Below are 26,631 nucleotides of genomic sequence, written 5' to 3'. Positions count from 1 at the left end.
ACGGAGGTTAACACCTCGACAGGAGCGTCTTCTGATGAGAAGGGTTGAAGAAAATCGTCATGCAAGTTCACTGCAGTTACAGTTGTGCTCATAAGTTTACATACCCTGGCAGAATTTTTGCTTTCTTGGCCTTTTTTCAGAGAATATGAATGATAACACAAAAACGTTTTTCCCCACTCATGGTTAGTGGTTGGGTGAAGCCATTTATTGATAAACAACTGTGTTTTCTATTTTTAAATCATAATGACAACAAAAAACATCCAAATGACCCTGATCAAAAGTTTACATAACTCAGTTCTTAATACCGTGTATTGCCCCCTCTAACATCAATGATGGCCTGAAGTCTTTTGTGGTAGTTGTGGATGAGGCTCTTTATTTTCTCAGATGGTTAAGCTGCCCATTCCTTCTTGGCAAAAAGCCTCCAGTTCCTGTAAATTCCTGGGCTGTCTTGCATGAACTGTGCGCTTGAGATCTCCCCAGAGTGGCTCAATGATATTGAGGTCAGGAGACTGAGATGGCCACTCCAGAACCTTCACTTTGTTCTGCTGTAGCCAATGACAGGTCGACTTGGCCTTGTGTTTTGGATCGTTGTCATGTTGGAACGTCCAAGTATGTCCCATGCGCAGCTTCTGGGCTGATGAGTGCAAATTTGCACCTGCAGTATTTGCTGATAACATGCTGCATTCATCTTTCCTTCAACTTTGACCAAGTTTCCTGTGCCTTTGTAGCTCACACATGCCCAAAACATCAGCGATCCACCTCCGTGCTTTACAGTCGGAATGGTGTTCCTTTCATCATAGGCCTTGTTGACACCTCTCCAAATGTGACGTTTATGGTTGTGGCCAAAAAGTTCAATTTTGGTCTCATCACTCCAAATGACCTTGTTCCAGAAGTTTTAAGGCTTGTCTCTGTGCTGTTTGGCGTATTGTAGGCGAGATACTTTGTGGCATTTGCTTGGTTTTAACAGAGCCCCTGATTTTCCATTTGTTAATCACAGTTTGAACACTGCTGACTGGCATCATCAATTCCTTGGATATCTTTTTGTATCCCTTTCCTGTTTTATACAGTTCAACTACCTTTTCCCGTAGATCCATTGACAATTCTTTTGCTTTCCCCATGACTCAGAATCCAGAAACGTCAGTGGCTGGATGAAAGATGCAAGAGTCTGTCTGGATCCTAGAAACTCACTCAGCTTTTATGCACACACACTGATTACAAGCAAACAGATCACAGATCACACCTTTAGTAGCCATTCAAACCCATTTGTGTCAACTTCTGTGCATGTTATCAGGCCAAAATCACCAGGGTATGTGAACTTTTGATCAGGGTCATTTGGGTAGTTTCTGTTGTCATTATGATTTAAAAAGAGAAAACACAGTCGTTTGACAATAAATGGTTTCACCCAACCACTAAGCATGAGTGGAAAAGATGTTTTTGTGTTATCATTCATATTCTCTGAAAAATGGTCAAAGAATCATAGATTCTGCCAGGGTATGTAAACTTATGAGCACAACTGTATTTAAAGAAGTAGAAAGCCAAACTGGGGTGACTATTTCCCATGACACAATACGGCGTACACTGCAGAGGAATGGCATGCATGGATGCCATCCACGAAAGAAGCCTCTCCGAAAGCCCAGGCACAAAAAAGCCCACCTAGAGTTTGCCAGGGCCCATGCTGACAAAGATGAAGACTACTGGGACTCTATACTCTGGAGTGATGAGACCAAGATAAATGTTTTTGGAACTGATGGCTTCAAAACTGAATGGCATCGCAAAGGTGAAGAATACAAAGAAAAATGCCTGGTGCCTACAGTGAAACATGGTGGTGGCAGTGTCCTTATGTGGGGCTGCATGAGTGCTGCTGGTGTCGGGGAGCTGCATTTCATTGATGGCATCATGAATTCACAGATGTATTGCTCTGTACTGAAAGAGAAGATGCTACCATCACCCCGTGCCCTTGGTCATCGTGCACTTTTCCAACATGACAATGATCCTAAACACACATCTAAGGCCACTGTTGGATTTCTGAAGAAGAACAGGGTGAAAGTGATTCAGTGGCCAAGTATGTCTCCTGATCTGAACCCAATCGAACACCTATGGGGAATTCTGAAGAGACAAGTTCTCACTCTCCATCCAGCCACTAAAATAGGTCATTGTTGAAGAATGGAAAAAGATTGATGTTGCAAAATGTCGCCAACTTGTTCATTCCATGCCTAGAAGACTTGGTGCTGTCATTAAAAATCATGGAGGCCATACAAAGTACTAGATGTAGTAGTTTTTGTTGTGGGGTGTACTCATTTTTGCACCACCCTAATTTGAGTAAAACAGAAAAATGTGTAATCTAAGTTATATTATTAACCTTACTTTCACGTTATAAGTTAAACAGATGTTATATTAAACTTTGTCTTGCCAACATTTTGGAAATTGTTTGTGTTCATTGAGATATTGTTTAAAATCTTACTTTTCAAAGGGGGTGTACTCTTTTATGCTGAGCACTGTATATATAAAGTATATGGTAGTGTTTCTCACTGGGGGTGCATAAGCGTACTTTTGGCGCCGGTCCCAAGCCTGGATAAATTGGAGAGGGTTGCGTCAGGAAGAGCATCCAGCGTAAAACTGTGCCATATCTAACATACGGAATGAAAAGAGAAATACCATACCGGATCGGTCGGGGCCCGGGCTAACAACGACCGCCTTTGGCACTGTTGGTCAACAGGGTGCCGGTGGAAAGTGTGCTACTGTTGCGCCAAAACACAGAAGGAGAAAGAGAGGGGGAGGCGTGTTAGGAGAGAGCGTGAAAGATGGAAGGGAAGGAGCTTAGAATTGAGGGTAGGAACACTGAATGTGGGAACATTGACTGGCAGAGCGAGAGAGTTAGCAGGTATGATGGAAAGAAGGAAGTTGGACATTTTGTGTGTGCAGGAGACGAGGTGGAAAGGAAGCAAGGCCAAGAACACTGAAGATGGATGCAAGTTGTTTTATTATGGAGTGGATGGAAAGAGAAATGGCGTTGATATTGTTTTGAGGGAAGAGGTGGTCAACACTGTGATTGATGTGAAGAGGGTGTCAGATAGAGTGATAGGCATGAAGTTGGAGATTCAAGGAGTGGTAATCAATGTTGTGTGTGCGTACGCCCCACAGGTTGGATGTGAGAATGAAGAGAAAGAGTCTTTCTAGGAAAAGATGGATGAAGTAGTAGAAAGTATACCAAGGGAGGAGCGCGTGCTGATAGGAGCAGATTTCAATGGACATGTTGGCGAGGGAAACAGAGGAGATGAGGGCGTGATGGGCAGATATGGTGTAAGAGAGAGAAATGTGGAAGGGCAAATGGTGGTTGATTTTTCAGAGAGGATGAATTTGGCAGTAGTCAATACATACTTCGAGAAGAAAGAGCAGCACAGGGTGACGTTTAAGAGTGGAGGAAGATCTACACAGGTGAACTACATACTCTGCAGAAGGGTAACCTGAAGGAGATTGGAGACTGTAAAGTGATGGCAGGGGAGAGTGTAGCTAGACAACATCAAGTGGTCGTGTGCAGGATGAGCTTGAAAGTGAAAAAGAGGAGGCGTGAAATAGTGGAGCCAAACATTAAGTGGTGGAAACTAAAAGAGGTTGAACATCAGAAGGAGTTTAGGGAAGAAATGAGACGAGCATTGAGTGGTCATGGAAGTCTGCCGGAAGATTGGAATATTACTGCTGTACTAGTAAGAGAGGCAGCAAGGAAGGTGCTAGGGTGGTCATCGGGAAGGAGGAAGGAAGACAAGGAGACATGGTGGTGGAACAAAGAAATGCAGGAAATTATAAAAGAGAAGAGGCTAGCAGAGAAGAATTGGGATGAGCAGAGAGACGAGGAAAGCAGGCGGTTATACAGAGAGACGAGACAGAAGGCAAAAAGAGCGGTAGCAAAGGCGAAAGCAGATGCATACCAGGAGTTGTACGAAAGACTGGAGACCAAAGAAGGAGAGAAAGACCTGTACAGACTAGCTAGGCAGAGAAACAGGGAAGCGAGGGATGTACAGCAGGTAAGAGTGATGAAAGATGTAAATGGAAATGTGCTGACAAAGAGAGTGTATTAAGAAGGTGGAAAGAGTACTTTGAGGATTTATTAAATGAGGAGAATCCAAGAGAGAAAAGGTCAGAATCGTTGGAGACGGTAAATCAAGAAGCAGAGTTGGTTAGTAAGGATGAGGTGAGGGCAGCCATGAAAAGAATGAAGACTGGGAAAGCAGTCGGACCAGACGCTATCCCGATTGAGGCTTGGAGATGTTTGGGTGAGACGGTTGTGGAGTTCCTAACGAGATTGTTTAATAAGATCCTAGAGAATGAGAAGATGCCAAATGAATGGAGAAAGAGTGTGCTAGTCCCAATATACAAGAATAAGGGAGATGTACAGAGCTGCAGTAATTACAGAGGAATAAAATTGATGAGCCACACCATGAAGCTATGGGAAAGGGTATTGGAAGCGAGATTGAGAAGAGAGGTAGTAATCCGTGAACAGTAGTACGGGTTTATGCCAAGGAAGAGCACATCGGATGCAATTTTTGCTTTAAGAATGTTAATGGAGAAGTACAGAGAAGGCCAGAGAAAGCTACACTGTGTGTTTGTAGACCTGGAGAAGGCATACGATAGAGTGCCGAGAGATGAGTTATGGTATTGTATGAGAAAGAGTGGAGTGAATGAGAAGTATATCAGAGTGGTGCAAGACATGTATGAGAACAGTGAAACAGCAGTGATGTGTGCAGTTGGAACGACTGAATGGTTCAAGGTGAAGGTGGGACTCCATCAAGGATCTGCTTGGAGTCCTTTTTTGTTTGCCATAGTGATGGATAGCTTGACGGACGAAGTGAGGCAAGAGTCACCATGGAACATGATGTTTGCGGATGATATTGTGATATGTGGTGAAAGTAGAAAGGAGGTTGAGTCGGGTTTGGAGAGATGGAGGTATGCATTGGAACGAAGAGGAATGAAGGTGAGCAGGAGCAAAACAGAATACATGTGCATCAATGAGAATGGGGATGAGAGTGTAGTGAAGATGCAAGGAGCAGACGTAAAGAAAGTTGGTGAATTCAAGTACCTGGGGTCAACTGTGCAGGAAAATGGGGGCTGCGATAGTGAGGTGAGAGAGAGAGTGCAGGCAGGGTGGAGCAGTTGGAGAAGGATTTCGGGAGTCATTTGTGATAGGAAAGTCCCAGCAAAAGTGAAAGGTAAGATGTATAAGACAGTAGTGAGAGCAGCTGTGATGTATGGATTGGAGACCGTACCCTTAACGAAGAAACAGGAGGCAAAGTTGGAGGTGGCGGAGTTGAGGATGTTAAGGTTTGCGATGGGAGGTTGGACAGGATAAGGAACGAGCACATCAGAGGGACAGCACATGTGGAGAGCTTGGGAATGAAGCTAAGAGAGATGAGACTGAGATGGTATGGGCACATCCTGAGAAGAGATGCAGAGCATGTTGGAAGGAGAATGTTGAGGATGGAGCTGCCATGCAAATGAAAACGAGGACGGCCAAAGAGGAGATACATGGATGTGGTGAGAGAGGACATGAAAGTGGCAGGTGTGGTAGAGAAGGATGTGGAGGACAGGGAGCAATGGAGACGAAAGATCCGCTGTGGCGACCCCTAATCGGGGGCAGCCAAAAGAAGAAGAAGATGGTAGTGTTTCTGAACCACTGAGCCCCAAAGTGCCATCTAGTGGCTCGCGATTTTTTTTCAAGTTGAAGCTAATTTTTACTGGTAGTAGGGTGCACTTGCTGGGTTGCATCCAATGTCACATCCGCCTCATTAAGCTACGGTCACACTACAGCTCGCGATGCCTTACAAGGGGTTATCGTACGAGGGATTTCGGTGGCGATGCATGCCGATATACATGTGAGCTAAAAGTTACACAGCAGGTGAACACTTTACTGTCACGCCTTTGCACGCTTGAGTCTGGAGCGTCTCGAGTGGCCTTGGGACCCGGTTGTTATAGGAAACACCTGATACTGATTTGAGTGCAGTTAGCAAGTGCAGATATGGACGCTGTTTTCACAGAGGCTTTGTGAAGTATTATCATCACTGTTGTGTTTGTTTCTAGCCATGTTTATAACGCTGTTTAAATATTCTGCTTTACTTTCGTTTGTGTTTTGTTTTTATAAATATCACGCCTGCTAATAAACACTCTTCCTGCACTTAGATCCCTCTACCGCCATCTATCTTGTAGTGTCGTGATCCCCAGGTCTTTAACCCAGCCACATATAAAAAGTTGTTCTCCTCCAGGCTCTTCCAGGTTTCCATCTGTGTGTCCGTGTAGAACGATGCCTGCAGCACCAGGGAGTTTGAGATGTCGGGGAACTCAACAGATGGATAATTTTCCAACTCGTAGGAAAAATCCTTCTTTGTTAGCGTGTAAGGATCGAATCCCATTGAGTGGTTTCTATAGTCACTTCTTTTGAGTGAACAACTTGGTTTTAATAACTTGCTTGTTTGCTGAACACAAACATGGCAATAAGTTTTTGTGTTAATGGACCAGACTCCACTTTTGGATCATTAATCCCTTTTGGCTGAGAACGACCTGTATGCATGGGTTCGGCTTCTGGCTCATCCACACAGTTTTAAATACAAGACCTACAATTAAGAAGTTTGTTTTTATTGCATTTATTTAATTCCTGGGCTCCCATCTGTAACGGGGAATGATGTTGGATCCCATTTATACACTTTACAATAGAGTATTAGATTCTAATAGAATAGACGAGCCAAAATAATTGGGGATCTTTTTAAATGGGCCCCAACTTGTTACAAGAATGAATATGTGGGCCTTAAGGTAGAAAAGGTTGAGAACCCCTGGTATATAGTATACACATGTAGGTGCCCACATACAGTACTTTTGGACATATCTGTAGCCATGATTGACAGTTTCTTGACCCTCCTCCCCGATGACACACGAGGACCTGAATAATGATTTGTGGGGGTCAAACTCAGTTTTGCCAGTCTCCTGACTAAAACATGGCAAGAATTTATGGCACTGTGATCGTCTAATCTGACATGGTGTCTATTGTGGAAGACAAAACTATGATGCAGTCTGATCCCAGCATGAAGAAGTTTAGGTCAGAGCATGGGGTTGGCCATGATACGACACCACCTGAGCAGATAGAGTGGTGGTGCTGGGGCTTGAACTTATAAGCCCTCAACCACTGAGACACCAATCTGGTGGTGGGTTAATTGGGACGTGGTGGAACTGGGCATTCACAAAACTACAGCAATTATCGGAGGGACCAGAATGTCAAGTCGTGTCAAGTTTGTTTGGATCATGCTTTTAACAATAAACATTGTCCCAAAGCAGCTTTATAGAATTTGAATGACTTAAAACATGAGCTAATTTTATCCCGAATCTATCCCCAATGATGAAGCCTGTGGCGATGGTGGCAAAGAAAAACTCCCTCAGACGACATGAGGAAGAAACCTCGAGAGGAACCAGACTCAAAAGGGAACCCATCCTCATTTGGACAACAACAGACAGCATGACTATAACATTAACAGTTTTAACATGAAGTCAGTTTCGTTGATGTTATAAACTCTTCATTGATGGAAACTTGAGTGCAAAACTGTTCATGACAACTGCAGTCCTAAAGATAGCAAGTCAACTGTAGTCCTCATGGAGCCGTCCTCCACAGGAGCGATGTGATGAGACTCCGACCAGACGCAGGGCACCAGGATGGATCAGGCAGGCCCGAGGAGCTCTATAACAGCTCAGTCATAGAGCTAGATCAATCTGTGATCAATTTACCAGCTTTATTTCTGACAATAACGCTGGATCATAAAAACGTGCTATAAATTCCGTGAACGTTTTATGTCTTGATGAAGTAGTGAATACAGAATCCACAAAATGCAAAGGAAGATATGTTTAAGATTTAAAAAACGAGACATTTGAGTGTCATGAGACCAATATGTGTTTATATTGTTTGTCTGAGTGTTTAGTCTATGTCTAGTTCTTATCTAGAGTGTTTATGCTGTTTATATTGTTTGTTTTTTCAATTATTCTATTTTTATTTATTGCATTGCCTGTTTGGACCGTGGGTCAGAGAGGACTGAAATTTCATCTGTGCTGTATGTTGAGCATGTAAAGCATATTTGACAATAAAGTTGACTTGACTTTATAGCACATTTTTATGATCCAGCGTTATTGTCAGGAATAAAGCTGGTAAATTGATCACAGATTGATCCAGAATGTCCCAGAGAAGATACCGGAGACCTTGCGGAAGCCACGCTCGGAAGCCCTGAGCTGGATTTGAGAGAGAGAGAGAGAGAGAGAGAGAGAGAGAGAGACCTCCCCAGGATTTGGATGTGGGTTGTTTTACAATCAGGGTACAAAGTTTGTGTCACAGGGGTCCAAAATTCAAATTGATTCAAACTGGTTCTTGTACCAGTTTTTAAGTGAAGGACAAGTTAAAGAACAGATTTCAGGTCATTTTTTGACATGTGTGTGTGTATGGTAGTTTTGTGTAATCTGCTATAAGATAAAGAAGATTAAGCGTAGCTTTAAGCAGGGCTGGGAGAAACAAATGAAGTGATTCTCGGAGAGGACTTTTTTTTCTGACAATTCAGAATCCACTAATTCCATAGTGCTTTTAAATATAAGGCTGTAAGCTTTGTGTTAGTTGTCTCTAATATTTATGTCCCGATATCTTGACCACATTTTAGGATGAAAATAATCATTTTAGATACGTTATTTTATATTGAAAAATTAGCTGTCTCAGAGAGGACATTTTGTTGACACAATTACAGACTAATTTGATCAAAAACTTACTGGCATTCAACATTAAAACTTAACTAATGTTTCCAATGATATGGAACCAAATATGTGTTTTATGGTATAAAGAATGATTTAAGTGCATCCCTTTTGGAGCTACCTGTGGTCAAAAAAGCACTTTTTCTAAATGACACGAGTAATTTTGCTAAATAATATATATATTGCCATACATTCACCAAAAATAACCTTATCACCATTTTTTTTTGCATGGTAAATAGAGCTATCACAGGGCTACAATAAACAACCGAGTTTATTTAGTCAAGCCTTTTGATATTGAAGGTAATGAGTGTTAAATGTGATGTTTAGCTTGCGCACCCTGACTGTAAAACAGCCCGTGTCAGAATGGTGTTCCTAATAAAGTGGGCGGTGAGTGTGTTTCCTGCTCTGCTTCAGGACTCACTTCCTCCAGCGCAGCGCGCGCACCACGTCACTGCGGCCGCAGAGCAGCTGATCTACACTCCATCTCACACGCGGCCATCCCGGAAGTGGCGGTTTGGAAAGCAGCGGCGCCGAGCGTCCTGATTGGCTACTTGGGACGGCGTGAAAGCGGAAGTAGGAGTGTGTCGGCCCGAAAATAAAGACAGTCGGAGTGATCGTCCTGATGTCCCGGAAGCCCTGACGGTGAGAAATGGGGGGCAGCAACAGCGCGCGCCGTGTGTCCTTCGAGACCGATGAGAACGAGAACGTGACGGTGGTGAAGGGCGTCAGGGTGAGACACGCACACACACCTGTCTCACTCTCTCTCACACACACCTCTCTCACTCTCTCTCACCTCACTCTCACATCTGAAGCAGTGAACACACGCACACACTCAGAGCAGTGGGCAGCCACACCAGAGCGCCCGGGGAGCAGTCAGGGGTTCGGGCAAGGACAAGGGCACCTCAGCCCAAGGCCGCCCCATGTTAACCTACTGCATGTCTTTGGACTATGGGGGAAACCGGAGCACCCGGAGGAAACCCATGCAGACGCAGGGAGAACATGCAAACTCCACACAGAAAGGGTTCAAACCCAGAACCTTCTTGCTGTGAGGCAACAGCACTAACCACTACGCCACCGTGCCACCACTCTAGCCGCTTTATCCTGTTCTACAGGGTCGCAGGCGAGCTGGAGCCTATCCCAGCTGACTACGGGCGAAAGGCGGGGTACACCCTGGACAAGTCGCCAGGTCATCACAGGGCTGACACATAGACACAGACAACCATTCACACTCACATTCACACCTACGCTCAATTTAGAGTCACCAGTTAACCTAACCTGCATGTCTTTGGACTGTGGGGGAAACCGGAGCACCCGGAGGAAACCCACGCGGACACGGGGAGAACATGCAAACTCCGCACAGAAAGGCCCTCGCCGGCCCCGGGGCTCGAACCCGGACCTTCTTGCTGTGAGGCGACAGCGCTAACCACTACACCACCAGTCACTCAGTGTTTTTTGTTTTTCGCACCATTCTGTGTAAACTCTCGAGACTGCTGTGTGTGAAAACCCCAGGAGGAGATCAGCAGTTTCTGAAATACTCAAACCAAAAATACTCATCTGGCTCAAACCAACACCCATACCACAGTGAAAGAAAGTCACACTTTCTTTGAGATCACAATTTTTCCTATTCTGATGTTTGAACTTCGTGAACGTTAACTGAACCCTTGATTTGGTATCTGTGTGATCTGATGCATCGTGCTGCTGTTGCGTGATCGGCTGATTAGAGAACTGCATCAAACAAACAGCAGGTGGATGTCCGTGTTGTAGTCGAGTCACTAAACCTCGAGTCTTAGTCCAGTCTCGAATCCCCAGTGTTCAAGTCAGTCCAAGTCGAGTTCAACACAAGCCCCGCCCACTATCAACAGGGCAATGAACATACTGTAGCTTGTCACTTCCTTCTCTGGGTGGAGTCTTACTAAATGGCGATTGAAGTTCGAGGTCGTCCCCATCGTCTCCTAGATAGTTCTTCTCCATATGGAACACACAGCAGTGCATTTTTTCCCCACTGCACAAGAAGTCTGTATAAGCAAAACGGACAATCCTAGCGGCGTTCTCTCCAGGCATTTTAGCGCCATTAACGTTAGTTTGTTCCTGAACATGTTGCACAAAATTAGCATAAAAATTAATGTAGATATAAATATCCTATGCCAAATTATTAGGGCATGTTACAAAAAATAAAGAGAAAAATCCAAGTCTTCATCTCCAATTTACGAGTCTGAATGCAGTTAATGCACAAGTCCGAGTCATCAGTGCTCAAGTCAAGTCATAAGTCCTTAAAATCAGGGCACGAGTCGGACTCGAGTACTACAAGCCTGGTGGGTGTTCCTAATAAAGTGGCCAGTGAGCGTCTGTGCATGAGGCTGCGAATCACTCAGCTGACAGGTTTAACCTGAACCAAGGTGAACTCGAATTAGCTTGTGGTGTAAGTCAGTGTCCCGTGCCCTCGTCAGCGGTGTTGGTCTTTAAATAAAGCAGCTCCGTCTGTCCTGAACACGAGCGCTGAGTTCTGAATTGTCAGAAGTTCACTAAAGATGAGACACGAGGCTGGTGTTTGCTCTTCAGGATCTTGGTGTTTATTTGTGCTCCTGGAATATCTTCAGATCAGCAGCCAGGCTCATAATTAAAGGCAAATATTTCCTTTACGACTAAACTACAGGATTAATCAATTAAAAGGGGGAAAAAATTCAATCCCCATGCCTGAAGACTTTCACGATGCAGCTGAAAGCGTCATCTGAGAACAGCACACACGCACTGATGCGTCAAACTTAATATCAGCTTTGTTCTACAACCCCGATTCCAAAAAAGTTGGGACAAAGTACAAATTGTAAATAAAAACGGAATGCAATAATTTACAAATCTCAAACTGATATTGTATTCACAATAGAACATAGACAACATATCAAATGTCGAAAGTGAGACATTTTGAAATTTCATGCCAAATATTGGCTCATTTGAAATTTCATGACAGCAACACATCTCAGAAAAGTTGGGACAGGGGCAATAAGAGGCTGGAAAAGTTAAAGGTACAAAAAAGGAACAGCTGGAGGACCAAATTGCAACTCATTAGGTCAATTGGCAATAGGTCATTAACATGACTGGGTATAAAAAGAGCATCTTGGAGTGGCAGCGGCTCTCAGAAGTAAAGATGGGAAGAGGATCACCAATCCCCCTAATTCTGCACCGACAAATAGTGGAGCAATATCAGAAAGGAGTTCGACAGTGTAAAATTGCAAAGAGTTTGAACATATCATCATCTACAGTGCATAATATCATCAAAAGATTCAGAGAATCTGGAAGAATCTCTGCGCATAAGGGTCAAGGCCGGAAAGCCATACCGGGTGCCCGTGATCTTCGGGCCCTTAAACGGCACTGCATCACATACAGGCATGCTTCTGTATTGGAAATCACAAAATGGGCTCAGGAATATTTCCAGAGAACATTATCTGTGAGCACAATTCACCGTGCCATCCGCCGTTGCCAGCTAAAACTCTATAGTTCAAAGAAGAAGCCGTATCTAAACATGATCCAGAAGCGCAGACGTCTTCTCTGGGCCAAGGCTCATTTAAAATGGACTGTGGCAAAGTGGAAAACTGTTCTGTGGTCAGACGAATCAAAATTTGAAGTTCTTTATGGAAATCAGGGACGCCGTGTCATTCGGACTAAAGAGGAGAAGGACGACCCGAGTTATCATCAGTGCTCAGTTCAGAAGCCTGCATCTCTGATGGTATGGGGTTGCATTAGTGCGTGTGGCATGGTCAGCTTACACATCTGGAAAGACACCATCAATGCTGAAAGGTATATCCAGGTTCTAGAGCAACATATGCTCCCATCCAGACGACATCTCTTTCAGGGAAGACCTTGCATTTTCCAACATGACAATGCCAAACCACATACTGCATCAATTACAGCATCATGGCTGCGTAGAAGAAGGGTCCGGGTACTGAACTGGCCAGCCTGCAGTCCAGATCTTTCACCCATAGAAAACATTTGGTGCATCATAAAACGGAAGATACGACAAAAAAGACCTAAGACAGTTGAGCAACTAGAATCCTACATTAGACAAGAATGGGTTAACATTCCTATCCCTAAACTTGAGCAACTTGTCTCCTCAGTCCCCAGACGTTTACAGACTGTTGTAAAGAGAAAAGGGGATGTCTCACAGTGGGAAACATGGCCTTGTCCCAACTTTTTTGAGATGTGTTGTTGTCATGAAATTTAAAAATCACCTAATTTTTCTTTTTAAATGATACATTTTCTCAGTTTAAACATTTGATATGTCATCTGTGTTCTATTCTGAATAAAATATGGAATTTTGAAACTTCCACATCATTGCATTCCGTTTTTATTTACAATTTGTACTTTGTCCCAACTTTTTTGGAATCAGGGTTGTAAATCTTAATCCCGTAAACCAGACGTCGTACGCTTCCGTCTTCAGAGAACAGCTGGAGACTTGGATCAGGCGTACCCGTTTAAAATTATGTCAAGGTCGGTTTAACTAGATGAATGTTCTTCCTGAAGGTCTGGATAAGTGACGGTCATGACTGAACGGTGATCTGTTGTAGCGCTGAACTGTTATTAAGGAGTTTATAGTGATAAATAAGACAATCTGACGTGGTTTTGTTTTGTCGTGCTGCTTCAGGTGACCTCTTTTTTTGACTGGATAGATGACAGGTGAAGAAACATATACATTTATTTTCTTCTCTCAGATTTTTTTTTTGTCAATTTTTATAAAAAAATAAAAACCCACACACACATCAGTTTGATAAAAACACCAGAATGTTGTTATAAAATAAAAAACAAGATCGATGAAAGTCTGGGGTACTTTCTCGCTGAGCTGCATTCAGATAAATTATTTGCATAAATTGGTGTCACATATAGATTTTTTTTTTCTCCTCTCCCCCAGCGTTGTTCTATTGCTCCAGGTTACACTGATTTTACATTTTAACTCTTGGGAATGATAAAGAAGGACGCCGATTTCCCCCCCGACTGTACAGAACGTGTTCCCGAGTGGCAGCGCTGCAGGAATCCATGTGAAACTCAATCCTGGCTTTATTTATGTCTTTATGTAACTTAGAAAGCAGTAACATTAGAGAATCCTCTTAGAAAACTGCGTTTTGATGTAATTTATCCTCATCCTGATCGTATTATCCTGTTTAAACATCCGTCTGCGCTTTTTTTTCTTTTTTTTTTTCCCCTCCAGCTCTCCGAGAATGTCATCAATCGCATGCGAGAATCCTCAAAACCACGACCTTCTCCACCTCAGGCCAAAGTGGAAACCCCGCCCACCTCGGCGCCGAGCCGTCCTGCATTTGACCCCGTCACATCTTGGATCCCTGAATCTGTGGCGCCGCCTTCTTCACCTCCTCCCTCAACACCTGTCGGTGAGTTTGTCGCTCCAGTTGACGCTCCTCCTAAACCTGGTGCCTCCTCTGTGTGATCTCCCTTAATTAAAGCCGTAAACCCCGCCTCTTTATTAGCTCCTCCTCCTCCCCATGCTTTTAAGCTTTCTGCTCCTGTTCCCTGATCTTGTTCCCTCTGCTCCTGTGCTTAAACCTTCTCCTCTTCCACGTGTGGAAATAAATGCCCCCTGTGCCGCCCCTGCTGCCCCTCCAGCTGAGCCTTCTGCCCCTGCTGCTCCTCCTCCTCCCACACTTCCTCCTCCTTCTGCTTTTGAGGTGAGCTCAAATCAAACTTCGACATGCACGCGTTTCCTCCCCCTGATGGTGCTGTAACATCTGGAAGGATGGAGCGCATCCCGTTTCTCATTCTGGAGTTCAAATAATTCTCACAGAGGAGCGAAAGTCCAGTTTAGCATTTACTGTCCCTTTCTGCGACACGTTTCTGCTTTCTGTTTGGACTGAACACGAATAAAATTCACCAAAGGGAGAAGTTCGTAGTTGTCACTTTCGCTTCGTACTGACTTTATCCTTTCACGAAATGAACTTTGATGTTTGATTACACAGAGCTTCGGTTTGTGAGGCAATAATAACCAAGAAGGTGGATCTGAGGTCTATAAAATGAGTTGTAAATACACTAAGAGTGTACGGGCGCAGACCGGCGTTAGCTGAGGCGTATAAATGTTTGTATGTAATTAAGTCATTCAGAAAGGAAGAGGTTTCTCAGATAGAAATAGATTGACTGACTTTTTTTTATTTCTTGTTGATGCTCCGAGTGTAAAGATTTTCCAGAACTGGAGTAATAATACGCTTTGTTTAAGGGTGTATTCAGACCAGGATAGTTCGATAGTTCACTTGCTTTGGTCCGAACCAAATGTGTTTTTTTTTTTTCCCATTTTGGTGCGGTTCGCTTTCACACTGTACATTTTAGTAAGCGGACCAAAATCTGTCAACAAAGCCACGCGCCCTGAGGCCGTTCAGCTATTGGTCAGAGACGACACGCGCACAAAGCGTTAAGTTCAAAAGTAGTCATGGAGGCTTTCCGTGCTGTTATTCTTTTTAATGTCATCAAAGCTCTATGTTTTTTCCAGTTTTTACTGTTTTCACAATTGTGCGATTCCTATGCTGTTGTACAAGTAATTTATCAACGACGACGACAAAGGGCAAGGCGGCTACGGAGGATAGCGCTGATGAGCGCACATCATGTTGTGACAGTTCTGGCTCTTCACGTAATAGATGAATTTCTTTTTTGCGTCGCTAGTACCGCCACTTTTTGAAAGAATGTCCCTGATTTTAATGTAGGTCTGACGGAGTTTCTTCACTTTTAGCCGACATTGTTCTGGGGAGCGCGTGAACCCCTTCTCCTTCATTTTCTCCCTGAATACAGCAAACACGTCGGCATTTTTGTGTGTTCTCTCCAAAAGCTCAGATATGTGGACATCTGCCCATATATCCACAAGGGTATGCGTTTCTTCCTCGGCCCACGTTTGCCCCCTACTCATTTTTTGTACTCTGTAGTCTAGCCTACCACTGGTCTGAATGGCTGAACGACTGTTGTAAGGTTCCCTTGACAACCGAAACAGTGTTTGCACTTTGCGGTGGAGTGTCTAGACTCTGTTTCCCATAATGCTCGACAAACGACGGAAGCTCCCGAGGTACAAAAAAGCAAAACTGTCGGATTAGGTCCGGTCCGCTTTCACACCTCCAAAAGATCCGCACCAGGGTTCCTTTGGTCCGGACCGAGTCCGACCTTGCAGCTCGGTCTCAGTCCGCTTGTTTGGTCCGGACCAGAGTTCGGTGGTTTGTATTCAGACCGACCCAAAAGGTCCGGACCAAGGGAAATTTGGTTCGTTTGGTCCGGACCAAACAACGTAGGTGTGAATACGCCCTAAAAGTCTCGTGCGCGTTAAAATCATCGAGGATACATAAATGCACAGCAAAGCGGTCAAGTTTATTTCCTTTGTGTTCCTCTAAAAAAAGAGAGAAGAATCAAAATACACAAAAATGAGTATCCATTCCATCAATGGGCATAATGCAAGTGTGTTATGAAATCAATGCTCTCTCTGTTTCTTGAGAAAATATTTAGCATTTGAGTAACATCTTCCTAAATGACCATCATTTCCAAAATAAAGAGCTTTAGCTGTTATTTCTGAGGCGTTCTTTGGGGAATCGGGTCCGTAAAACAACAAATAAAAATGCATTTTAAAGGCACAAAAATGAAATCTGTAAAGCTGCCTCGTGTGTAATGGGTCTGTACGGTGCCCACTGGCTCATTATTGTCTCAGTTCAGGATTATTAAAAGGGAAATGTTGTGGAAAACTGTTTGTTGTTGTTTTTGAAAAGAGATGTCCATGTGGCTTGGGGACGTCCTGGGAATTTCAAAGTGGAAAGGAAAGAGGCGGACAGAAAAGGCCAGTTACAGAAGTGCGTCAATCTTACCGCAAGAGATTCTCCGTATTTTTTATTATTATTATTATTATTATTATTATTATTATTTTATGATGGTACCAATCTGAATCAAGAACGTGGAACGTATTCTTGCAGAGCGTCCGCTGAGCACTCGCTGGCTGTTGGATATCCAGTAGAGAGGGTGGAAATCTGGCACTGGGCCACACCCATTTCCTCAGCAGGTCTCTGTAGTCTCGGGTGTGGCACTGTTTCGGCGCCTTTGTTTTCCTCTACTGACTCGGGTTCAGACATGTAAAGCTGTAATCCTGGTGTGGAAGCCATTCCTTATTAGCTACTGTACATCTCGGAGTTTAGCTTGAAACGAATTCTTGATTAAAGACGTGAGCCAATCAGAGTGAAGCTATTTACATATTTAATATTTATACCAGGGCTTTGAACCGGTTCAAGGAACGAAAACGAAAACCGGGAACTTTTTCTATTTCACATGGAACAGAAACGAAACCAGAAACTTTATTTTTTATGTTCCGGAACAGAAACGCTTATTAAAAATAATGGTAACCGGTTAATACCGGTTTTTATTTCGTTCCTCAAAGTTTCTGTAGCCTACAAATAAAAAAAGTCATTCTTCTCCTGCGCAAGTTTCTATGGCCCGCTGGGGTTCACTTCCTGTGTGACGTTCGCTGACTGAATGGAGAGCGCGGGAGGGTGGACTACTATCACGTCTCCATTACTGAGTGTCTGAGCAAAGAAGAGCCTGAACGTTGCAACCTCCCTATTGGCTGTTTGTAAAAATGTATCAGTTGTTGCCCTTCCCACGGGAATCATCGCGGGCTCGAGAGACGAGACCTGACGAGTTAGTTCGTTGGTAGCAGAACAAAATGTCTGGACACAAATCGGGTTTTCAGAAAAGGAAAGAAAATAAACGGAGGGTCAAAAATACAAAAAAGGAGGCAGAAAATGCAAAACGAGTTTTAAGGTAGGACAAATGGTTACTTTTCTGAGGCAGCCCGCCGTGGCTGCCTGCAGGCTTATTTATTATAGCCCATTTAGTTAAAATAGTTGATATAAAATGTTTATAGTTATAGTTATGTGATGGTTGTCCTGATTTAGACTGGGTTTTTTTTGGGGGGGGGGGGGGTTTGCGCGATGTTGCACCCGGGTCCAGATTAGGGCAGAACCGGCCCTGGCTACATTTCAGGTGTAGTTTGTTTTATGTATGTATGTACTTGCATAGATGTGTACTTGGTCTTCCAATATGGCGCCTAACAAAATCTCACGGCGCGGTGACATCATGCGGTAGCCCTCTATAGGGCCTGACTAGCCTTTGGTAACACACTAAACGAATTCTCTTTCACTTTTGGCACTTTTTCTGTTTGTGTAGATGGGAAGACATACTGAGAATCCAAATCGCCAACATTTGAAATAATAATTGTTTTGAATTATTTCTTGTCTTATTTAATGAAGGTTGTAATAGAATTAGCCTACATTTGGCTTAAGCTGGATGAGACAGAGACATAATTTTATAGCCATTTGTTAAACAGCTGACAGGGAACGTAATTAACCGTTCCGGGAACGAAATTTTTTTGTTCTAACCGGTTCGGGAACGTCTATTTAATGGTGGAACCCAAAACCGGAAACGTTAAAATTCCGTTTCTGTTTGGAACGAACCAATAGGAAAAAAATTCTGGTTCAAAGCCCTGATTTATACACACAGCTGCAAAATCAGCCTGTTTTACCCAACAGGGTTTTCATACCATGTTAAAACGTTATGACTGGGGGAAAGGAAAGGGAAAAAAAAAAAAAAACAAGGAGGTGGTCCCCCCCCCAATAAAAAAAAAAAGAACTTTCTGAACTTTAAAACGTGTTTGTGGGCGAAGGAACCAGAAACCTTGCTTTCAGTTGGACTTAATGCCAGCAGTAATGAGGCACATTATAAATAAATTCTGTATTAATTATTTCTGATGAGTCAGATTCTGAACTTGGACGTGTTCCCGTGTTTGTAGGTTGAAGAGGAGTTATTTATCTTATTATAACTGAAACTTATTTCATCATTTGATGGACAGTGTTCACGCCTGTGTGTTTTTTTTTTTTAGGAAAGTAAACGTCCTTCCAAATCACTTTAATTTTACACACATTATTCTCAGTGCAGCATCTGTATAAAATCCACAATTGTATATTAAAAAAAAAAGTTCCAGGCTCCAGTTAATATCTTGGGTATTATTTGTTTCTTTAAAAAAAATCATATTTTATTGAGGATAGCTTGTTGCCTTTTTTTTTTTTTTAAACCCCTAAACTGTGTAAAGTTTGTTCAGAATATTGCGATATTTTGTTAAAAAAATGCACAAGTCATCAGCATTAAATATTTTAGACCTGAATGTTAACAAATTGGTTTGCTTATTTTAAACAGAAATAAATTTATGTAAAATGTTTTATCTCGAGATGGCATGATGCTGGTCCTTCATACTTTATTTATTTTTTTAAGTACAATGTTTATTTCTTTTCCTTGAAACACTTTTTTTTTTTTTTAAATGTATTTATTTATATGCAGGAAAAGAATAAAAATACAGAAAAACTAAACAGCAAAAACCCCACTTCCAAAAAAAAAACCCACCCCAAACTGCAGCTTTGTTTATTCGGCTAAAATCTAATACACTCTAGTAATATAATATACACACAGGACTGTGCAAAAGTCTTATTCACCCTATCTTTTCTCCCCATACAAACTTTGTTATAGAGTTCTGTTTTATGACTTCAGCATTATTGAGTCAAAACATTTTAGAGTTCTAAATGTTGGGGGTTTTTTCCCATCACAAAATTAAATTTTTTTTTAGAAAAAAAAAAGTTTGTTTGTATCTGAGCAGCATATTCCATAAGAGAGCGCTTTTCAGATGGAAAAAGAAAGCATAATGAAGGCTGCTGGGTTTTGGTGTAAAATGAAGAAGTGAGTGTGACGGTCAAAGTGTCCAGAAGAACTGTGGCTGGTTCTGTAAGATGCTCAGGAAAACCTACAGATCATTTCCACATAAAACTGCAACCACTGGACCTCAGACGGATATTTTTCTTTAAAGCAAAGGGTCGTCTCACACCAAATCCTGACTGTTTCATTTATTATGGCTTATCGATTACTTTTTTTTAAATAAGTGTTGAAACATTTCATTTATTTTATTTTTTTAAGCCATTTTTGGTCGACAGCATTTCTTTACATGCGCCTAAGACTTTTGTACAGTATTGTGTGTGCGCGCGCGCGCGCATAATGGTTGTTGAGTCACTCAACCTCGAGTCCAGTCCCGAGTCCCCAGTCGTCAAGTCAAGTCCAAGTCATTAAAGAAAAATCTGAGTTGAGTCTAAGCACAAGACTCCACTCGCACCGTGTGACGGCGGCTGTTTCAGCACCATTAGCATTAGTTTGTTCCTGAACATGGCGTATGAACAGGTGAATGTGCTTCTCTTTATCTCTTTTTAGTGTGCAGTATTCTGTCAGAGATGGTTGGGAGATGGATGTAAGTGCAGAAGGTGTGTTTATTAATACAAGTGAAGACAGTAAACAATCCAGAATGGCAGGCAAAATCGTAAAACGGTGAAACAGGCGATAGGGCGAGCGAGACACAAACAGGCCATCAGAGACTCGGCAGGATCAAAGACGAGAAACAGGAAATCAGGGATCAGGAAACCATCCAAGGAAATAAGGCTCGGTAATGTGTCAGCAACGCAACTCAATACTTCGCAAAGTAAGTGTGTTTTCACAGTTTTTATATCGGCGTGCTGATTGCACCTTAATCCTGTCCAGGTGTGAGTCGTTTACAGCATGCGTAAGAGAGTCCGCTTGGTGTGCGCTGTCCGGAGCGCCCGAGAGTCTTTCTGATACACGCCAAGACATGCAGGTGTGACACTCTTACACAAAATTAGTACAAAGATTTAATGTAGCTATAAATATCTTATGCCAAATTATTATGGCATGTTATAAAAAATAAAGAAAAAAATCCGAGTCCTCGTCTCTAATTTACGAGTCCGAATGCAGTTAATGTATGAGTCTGAGTCATCAGTGCTCGAGTCCAAGTCGAGTCACGAGTCCTTGAAATTAGGGCACGAGTCAGACTCGAGTACTACAGGCCTGAGAGAGAGAGAGAGAGAGAGAGAGAGAGAGATAATATAACTGGTCCATTTCCTTTCACATTTCTTTCAGGATCTGATTGATTGATTGCTATCTGATCCACTGTTTGCTGGTATCAGTCTGATCCTGATCCTGGGTATCAGATCGCGTGTTAGATGTCTAATTGTACCTTTTTGCTATATTCAGTGAAAATGTACATGACACAATTTTCCTTTCAGTAATAAAGCATCTGGAATATTTTTTTCTTTAAAATTTATGCATGAAAAGGTTAAAGCAATGTTTCAGAAATAAGATGCATGTGATATTACTTAATGGCATCTCGCACAGAGATGAGTAAGCAGTAATGTTGTCAGATGTGGGAATGTTCACGAGGGTTGGATTGTCTGGTGAACTGTTTGAGACGCGAATATTCGAATGCTGGTGTCTGTAAGTGGGTCATTTTTATTCCTTATATACACCTGATGATGAAAAGATGAAAAAGGAAAGCCGGATCTGAGAGTTTCATTGCGAGCTCGGGGTGTGTGGCAAGAAATAAAAAGTCTGACACTACACTGGGTACAAATGAAGCGCCTCGATATTTTGCGGATTTCACACTCGAAGCAACATGGCATGCATTTACATTTATATTTTAAAACCCGGCACGTCTCTCATGTTCTGTCTTTTCATCCTTCACTGGTTTAGTAAATAAACCCAACAAAATATCTGGACAGATTTGAACTTGGATTTCCACATAAAGTCCATGACTCCAATGAGATTTCCACTCCTACACGTTCCCTCTCTCTCTCTCACTGAGCTGACCTTCAGTCGAGCGTTTAATACATGTTTAATGTTTCTGTTCGTTATTTCTCTGTATTACTGAACAGGAGGAAAGTTTAATTGCAGGATGAAAAGATGGTTGATTACGCCACATTAACCTCACACCCTTAACAGAACACAATCCTGGATATGTTCATTAATTCTGAAGGATATCGTGGTGATCTCTAGTGACATCGGAGTACGCTAGTGCAGGGTATCGCACAAAAAAAGAAAGCGCACAATGAAAAACTGGCTGAACCAGTGAACTGATGTGAATCTGGAATGACTGACGGATGTGTTTGTGTTTTGAGCCCCGCCTCAAAGGTTCACCACATCTTGGAGGAGACTATTAGTATATCGTTAACATCAGTTATCGCTATAACGGGGCAGCCATGGCCTGAAGGTTAGAGAAGCAGCCTTGGGCCCAAAGGGTTGCTGGTTCAATTCCTGGGACCAGCAGGAGAAATGTGAGGATTTGAGTGAATCCATATGAAGCATTTTCCCCTTCCTCTGTATCACGGCTGAAGTGCCCTTGAGTAAGGCATCGAACCCCCAACTGCTCCCTGGGCACTGTAGCATAGCTGCCCACTGCTCTGTGTGTGTGTTCGCTGCTTCATACGGGTTAAACGCACTGTGCTTGTCTGCGTGTGACAAAAATAAAGGCTTCTTCTGCTTCTGTGTTTATTCAGGACACACAAAGATTTTGCCTCCTTCAGTTCTGACCTCAAAGATGAAATATGCGTCCAAAGAAGTGCCAAATGCAACGCTTTCTGAACAAGAAGGGCACTCGGTAAAGTGTATACTGCTGCCAAACCACATATTTGGATTTGCATCAAAATCTAATCGATTGTTCCTTGGCCCATGGTCCACCTTTCCTCAGAATTTCATCACGACTTTTTAAGTTACATCGGGAACACACACACACCGAGGTGAAAACATAACCTCCTCCAGCAAAGATGGCGGAGGAAATGAATCAAAAGTGATCCTTACGATCATGCATCATCTGTCTGTCGTCGTCTGTCTACAATTTACAAAAATTGCTGCTCCTCCTACATGATTGATTGGATTTCGATCCAACTCGCATGCAGTGTTCCCCAGGGTGGTGTGCATAAAAGTTGTCAAGATGGTGGCGCCACCTGCCATATTTACAATTTTATGGGCGTCTGAAATTTTGGGTGCCTCGTCACACCGAACACTACTGTTTTTGTAAACTGCTGGGATGTTTTCACTGAAACTCACCCAGAAGACTCTAAAGGCATATTATTCCAACAAGAATTGCTCACCAGGTGGCACCACCTGCTGTGGATGCGGCTACACAGGGGTCATACGCAATTTCACAAAAATCGCTACTCCTCCTACAGGATTGATCAGATTTTCAAACTGACACACAACAGTGGCCACTATGAGCTCCAGCCTCAGTGAGGCGATTTTCTTCTCCTTTTTCTCTCCTGTGCTGAATCCCGTCTCACTTTCACTTGCGAATGCTGCGTACAGTATTTACTTGATTTTCTCAGTTTTTAATCTTCCTGCACAACAAACACCAGAATGATACCAACTCGAGGGTTACAGGACCGCCTTGAAAATCACTTCGGCGAAGAAGCATCCTGTTATCATTCCAAAAAAAACCCCTTCCCTTCCAAAAAAAAAAAAAAATCATTTCCGATGAAAACCACTTTCTTCTCATGATCCAAAGGCTTTCTGGGTGTGGTGCTGAGTCCTGACTCCTTTTTTTTCCATGCAGTAGCTTTTTCCTCACATCGCATATTCACACCAGAGATCCCGAGGAATTCCCAAATACGCACCTGATAGTTTATACATCATGCTACAAACTCCTGAGTCTGTAAACCAGGAATACTCTGTAGAAATGCTCATGTGTCTGTCTTTCTGTCTCTCTCTTTAGAGGTTCTGAATGTTTAGTTTTTTTTTTTTTTAAATAGTAAATCGTAATTGGAGGGGGAAAAAAATCAATATCATCCGAACCTAATTTGAATATTATAATGAGGCAGCACATGGTCCAGCCCTATAACTGATTGATTTTAAGTGTTGTGTATGAGAAGAGATGGATGTTTTATGCGGCTCAACTTCAAACAGTATCAATTTGCTGTTGTATCTGTGGCTGTTCCGGTAGTTTTGCACGCGAACAGCGTCCCAGTGCGTATTAGAGACTCCATGATGGAGGTTTAGTCTTCAGGGTGACACAGATTAAAGTATTTGTCTACTTGAAATGAAATGAGGAAAATGCTGAGCTTCAGGTCCGGAGAGCATGATATTTTACCCAGATAGCCCTCGTTCCTCATATGTAAGGGACAAATTCAGGACCATTCCGCTTTGGATTTTCAAAGATTTGATTACCGTCCAGACTCTTGGTGTTGTTTAATTTCCTCGTTCTAAAGTTCAGCTGCTCTTTGGGAAATTGAGCCCAGGCTCAGGTTCCTCAGATGATTTATCACCATCATGAGACCACTAATGAAACGATCCTTCCTACTTGTGTTAATTAATGGGATTTGGTGGTGGTGGTGGGGTGATTAGGACCGCCAGTTAAACTTGTTCTGTCTCCAAGGTGTTGTGAATTTTTTTATTTTACTTTAAATTCTATTTATTTATTTATTTATTTTATTGGGACAGTTTGTTAGTAACGCATGTTGTTTATGTCTCCTGTGTCACAGCAGTGTGATTTGTCATCAATATATCTTCGTTAATGATGATCTGGTCATCCGGAAGTTGTCTGAGCTCTGTGTAGTTAGAATTAACAGTTATTCCCTGAGCCTGAGGTGGGTACCTTATTTTCTGGACTATAAGCCGCTACTTTTTTCCTAGGTTTTGAACCATGCGGCTTATACAAAGGTGCGGCTATTCTGTGGATTTTTCTTCCACCACTAGGGGCGCTCTAACCGGAAGTAGAATCAAAAATAAGATAGACGAAAAATCAATGCAAAGAAGAATTAGCAGATCTTTAGCAGATAGAACACGCACGACAAATTACTAACTGGTAATTATTTTCAAATCCAGCGAAGATGATTAAAGTGACTTGTGGTTTCAAACACAGGAGAAATGAAGGTAAATAAATACCGGTTATTTTCTCTTGGTTCTGTTCCGTTTTAATCAGCAAAGTTGCTGCCGTGTTAAAAGGCTCTGTTCGGAAAGAATCTGTTCAGGTACATACATGTACATTTACAGTACAAAATCGTTCTGTACATGCAGTAAATATCTAATTTTTCAACATAGATATCTGCGGCTTATAGCCCGGTGCGGCTTGTATATCTTTTTTTACATTTTTTTTTAAAAAATAGAGCGGATGCGGCTTATATACAGGTGCGCTCTATCGTCCAGAAAATACGGTAATTGTTTTAGTATAAATGCACAGGTGATTTTTTTTTTTTTTTTTTTTTAAATTCAAAATCGTATTTAAAAAAAACAACCCAACAACATTATTTCAAACTTCAAAAGCAACATGCAAATGTAATAATGGTGTGGTGCAGACTTGTCACTCATTTACACCGATTCATATAAAATACTTTTTGTTTTGAAATTGATAAAATGAATCACAGTTCCACCTTCCCTTTGAATAGTTTTAGACCAAACTTCAGAGCATCTTTTAGTGCTTTGAGGAACGGCATTTTCTTTCATCATTTGTAATTCTTCCTCACTCCCGGTCACAAAGCCATTGGCCTCCATTTTGCCGAGTTGCTTGAGGTGATTGGTTGAGAAATTCAGACCATTTCTTGATAATCAGCACCAGGGCTTTGAACCAGAATTTTTTTCCTATTGGTTCGTTCCGAACAGAAACGGAATTTTAACGTTTCCGGTTTTGGGTTCCACCATTAAATAGACGTTCCCGAACCAGTTAGAACCAGTCTCTGTCTCATCCAGCTTAAGCCAAATGTAGGCTAATTCTATTACAACCTTCATTAAATAAGACAAGAAATAATTCAAAACAATTATTATTTCAAATGTTGGCGATTTGGATTCTCAGTATGTCTTCCCATCTACACAAACAGAAAAAGTGCCAAAAATAAAAGATAATTTGTTTAGTGTGTTACCAAAGGCGAGTCAGGCCCTATGCATTGACAGGCTAACAGAGGTTAACGTCATTTAATGTTCGCGAGCCTCTCATTAACGTGGACAAATGTATTGATATCGTGTTTGAAATTAACGTTTTTGAATAACGATAGACTGCGATATTTACCTCTTATTTAAGACGTGGAGACGTGATAGTAGTCCACCCTCCCGCTCTCTCCATTCAGTCAGCGAACGTCACACAGGAAGTGAACCCCAGCGGGTCATAGAAACTTGCGCAGGAGAAGAATGACTTTTTTTTTTTTAATTTGTAGGCTGCGGAAACTTTGAGGAACGAAATAAAAACCGGTATTAACTGGTTACCATTATTTTTAATAAGCGTTTCTGTTCCGTAACACAAAAAATAATAAAGTTTCTGGTTTCGTTTCTGTTCCATGTGAAATAGAAAAAGTTCCCGGTTTTCGTTTTCGTTCCTTGAACCGGTTCAAAGCCCTGATCAGCACACTTGATTTCCTATCATCGCCTGCGTATGTATACTAGTGGAGATTTTGTATTGTTTGTTTAAATAAAATGCTGGTGCTTTCGCTGAGACACTGGTGCAGTTGCCTCTCTGAAAATTATATGGAATTTCACTATTTAATGGGAAGTTGTCTGTTTTGTTATTTTACACACACCATTGAAAGCTTGAAGCATGAGCTGACTCGTCCTATGTTAGCTACAGTTTAAAGGAATAGAAAATCCAAAGTAAATACATGCGTGGGTTGGTAGCTTGTAATATTGAGAGCCTGTAAGAAAAGTTTCGGGCATGTTTGACCATTTATGAGAAAGTTGAGCGTTTTTGTATCGCTGCTCTCAGGCTGCCGTGTTGCCTGTTGGAAGGGCGATGCATGACGTCATTTGGGCGCAAGGCTGAGTGTATACTTCAGTACTGAAAGGGCAAAGCGAAAGGTCTAATAAGGTGACAATGTCGTGGGTTCCCCCCCCCCCCCCCCCCTTCCCCACTATCCATCTGAAAGTGTTTTAATGAGCTGCAACCCTGACTTACGGACAAACCTGAACTCTTTACCTGTAAAACGAGGCTGAAACTTTGTGTTCTACGACTCGTTAGCACGCTTGGCATGCTCTCGACTCCTTCATGAAAAA

General features: G+C 42.3%; 1 protein-coding gene across 1 annotated transcript in view; it reads left to right on the top strand.

The window, feature by feature from the left end:
* The first annotated feature begins 9,325 nt into the window (after positions 1 to 9,325).
* Positions 9,326 to 26,631, top strand: part of chchd3a (coiled-coil-helix-coiled-coil-helix domain containing 3a) — a 176,070-nt gene continuing 158,764 nt past the window's right edge. The window contains exons 1-2 of the mRNA XM_060903438.1: positions 9,326 to 9,493; positions 13,961 to 14,141. Coding sequence (XP_060759421.1) covers positions 9,413 to 9,493; positions 13,961 to 14,141 — 262 coding nt within the window. The 5' untranslated portion in view covers positions 9,326 to 9,412. The remainder of the gene's footprint in view (positions 9,494 to 13,960; positions 14,142 to 26,631) is intronic.

Source organism: Neoarius graeffei, chromosome 21 (genome assembly GCF_027579695.1).
Source record: "Neoarius graeffei isolate fNeoGra1 chromosome 21, fNeoGra1.pri, whole genome shotgun sequence".
NCBI lineage: Eukaryota > Metazoa > Chordata > Actinopteri > Siluriformes > Ariidae > Neoarius > Neoarius graeffei.
The sequence above is the reverse complement of the archived record's forward strand: the minus strand, read 5'-3'. Positions and strand labels throughout refer to the sequence as shown.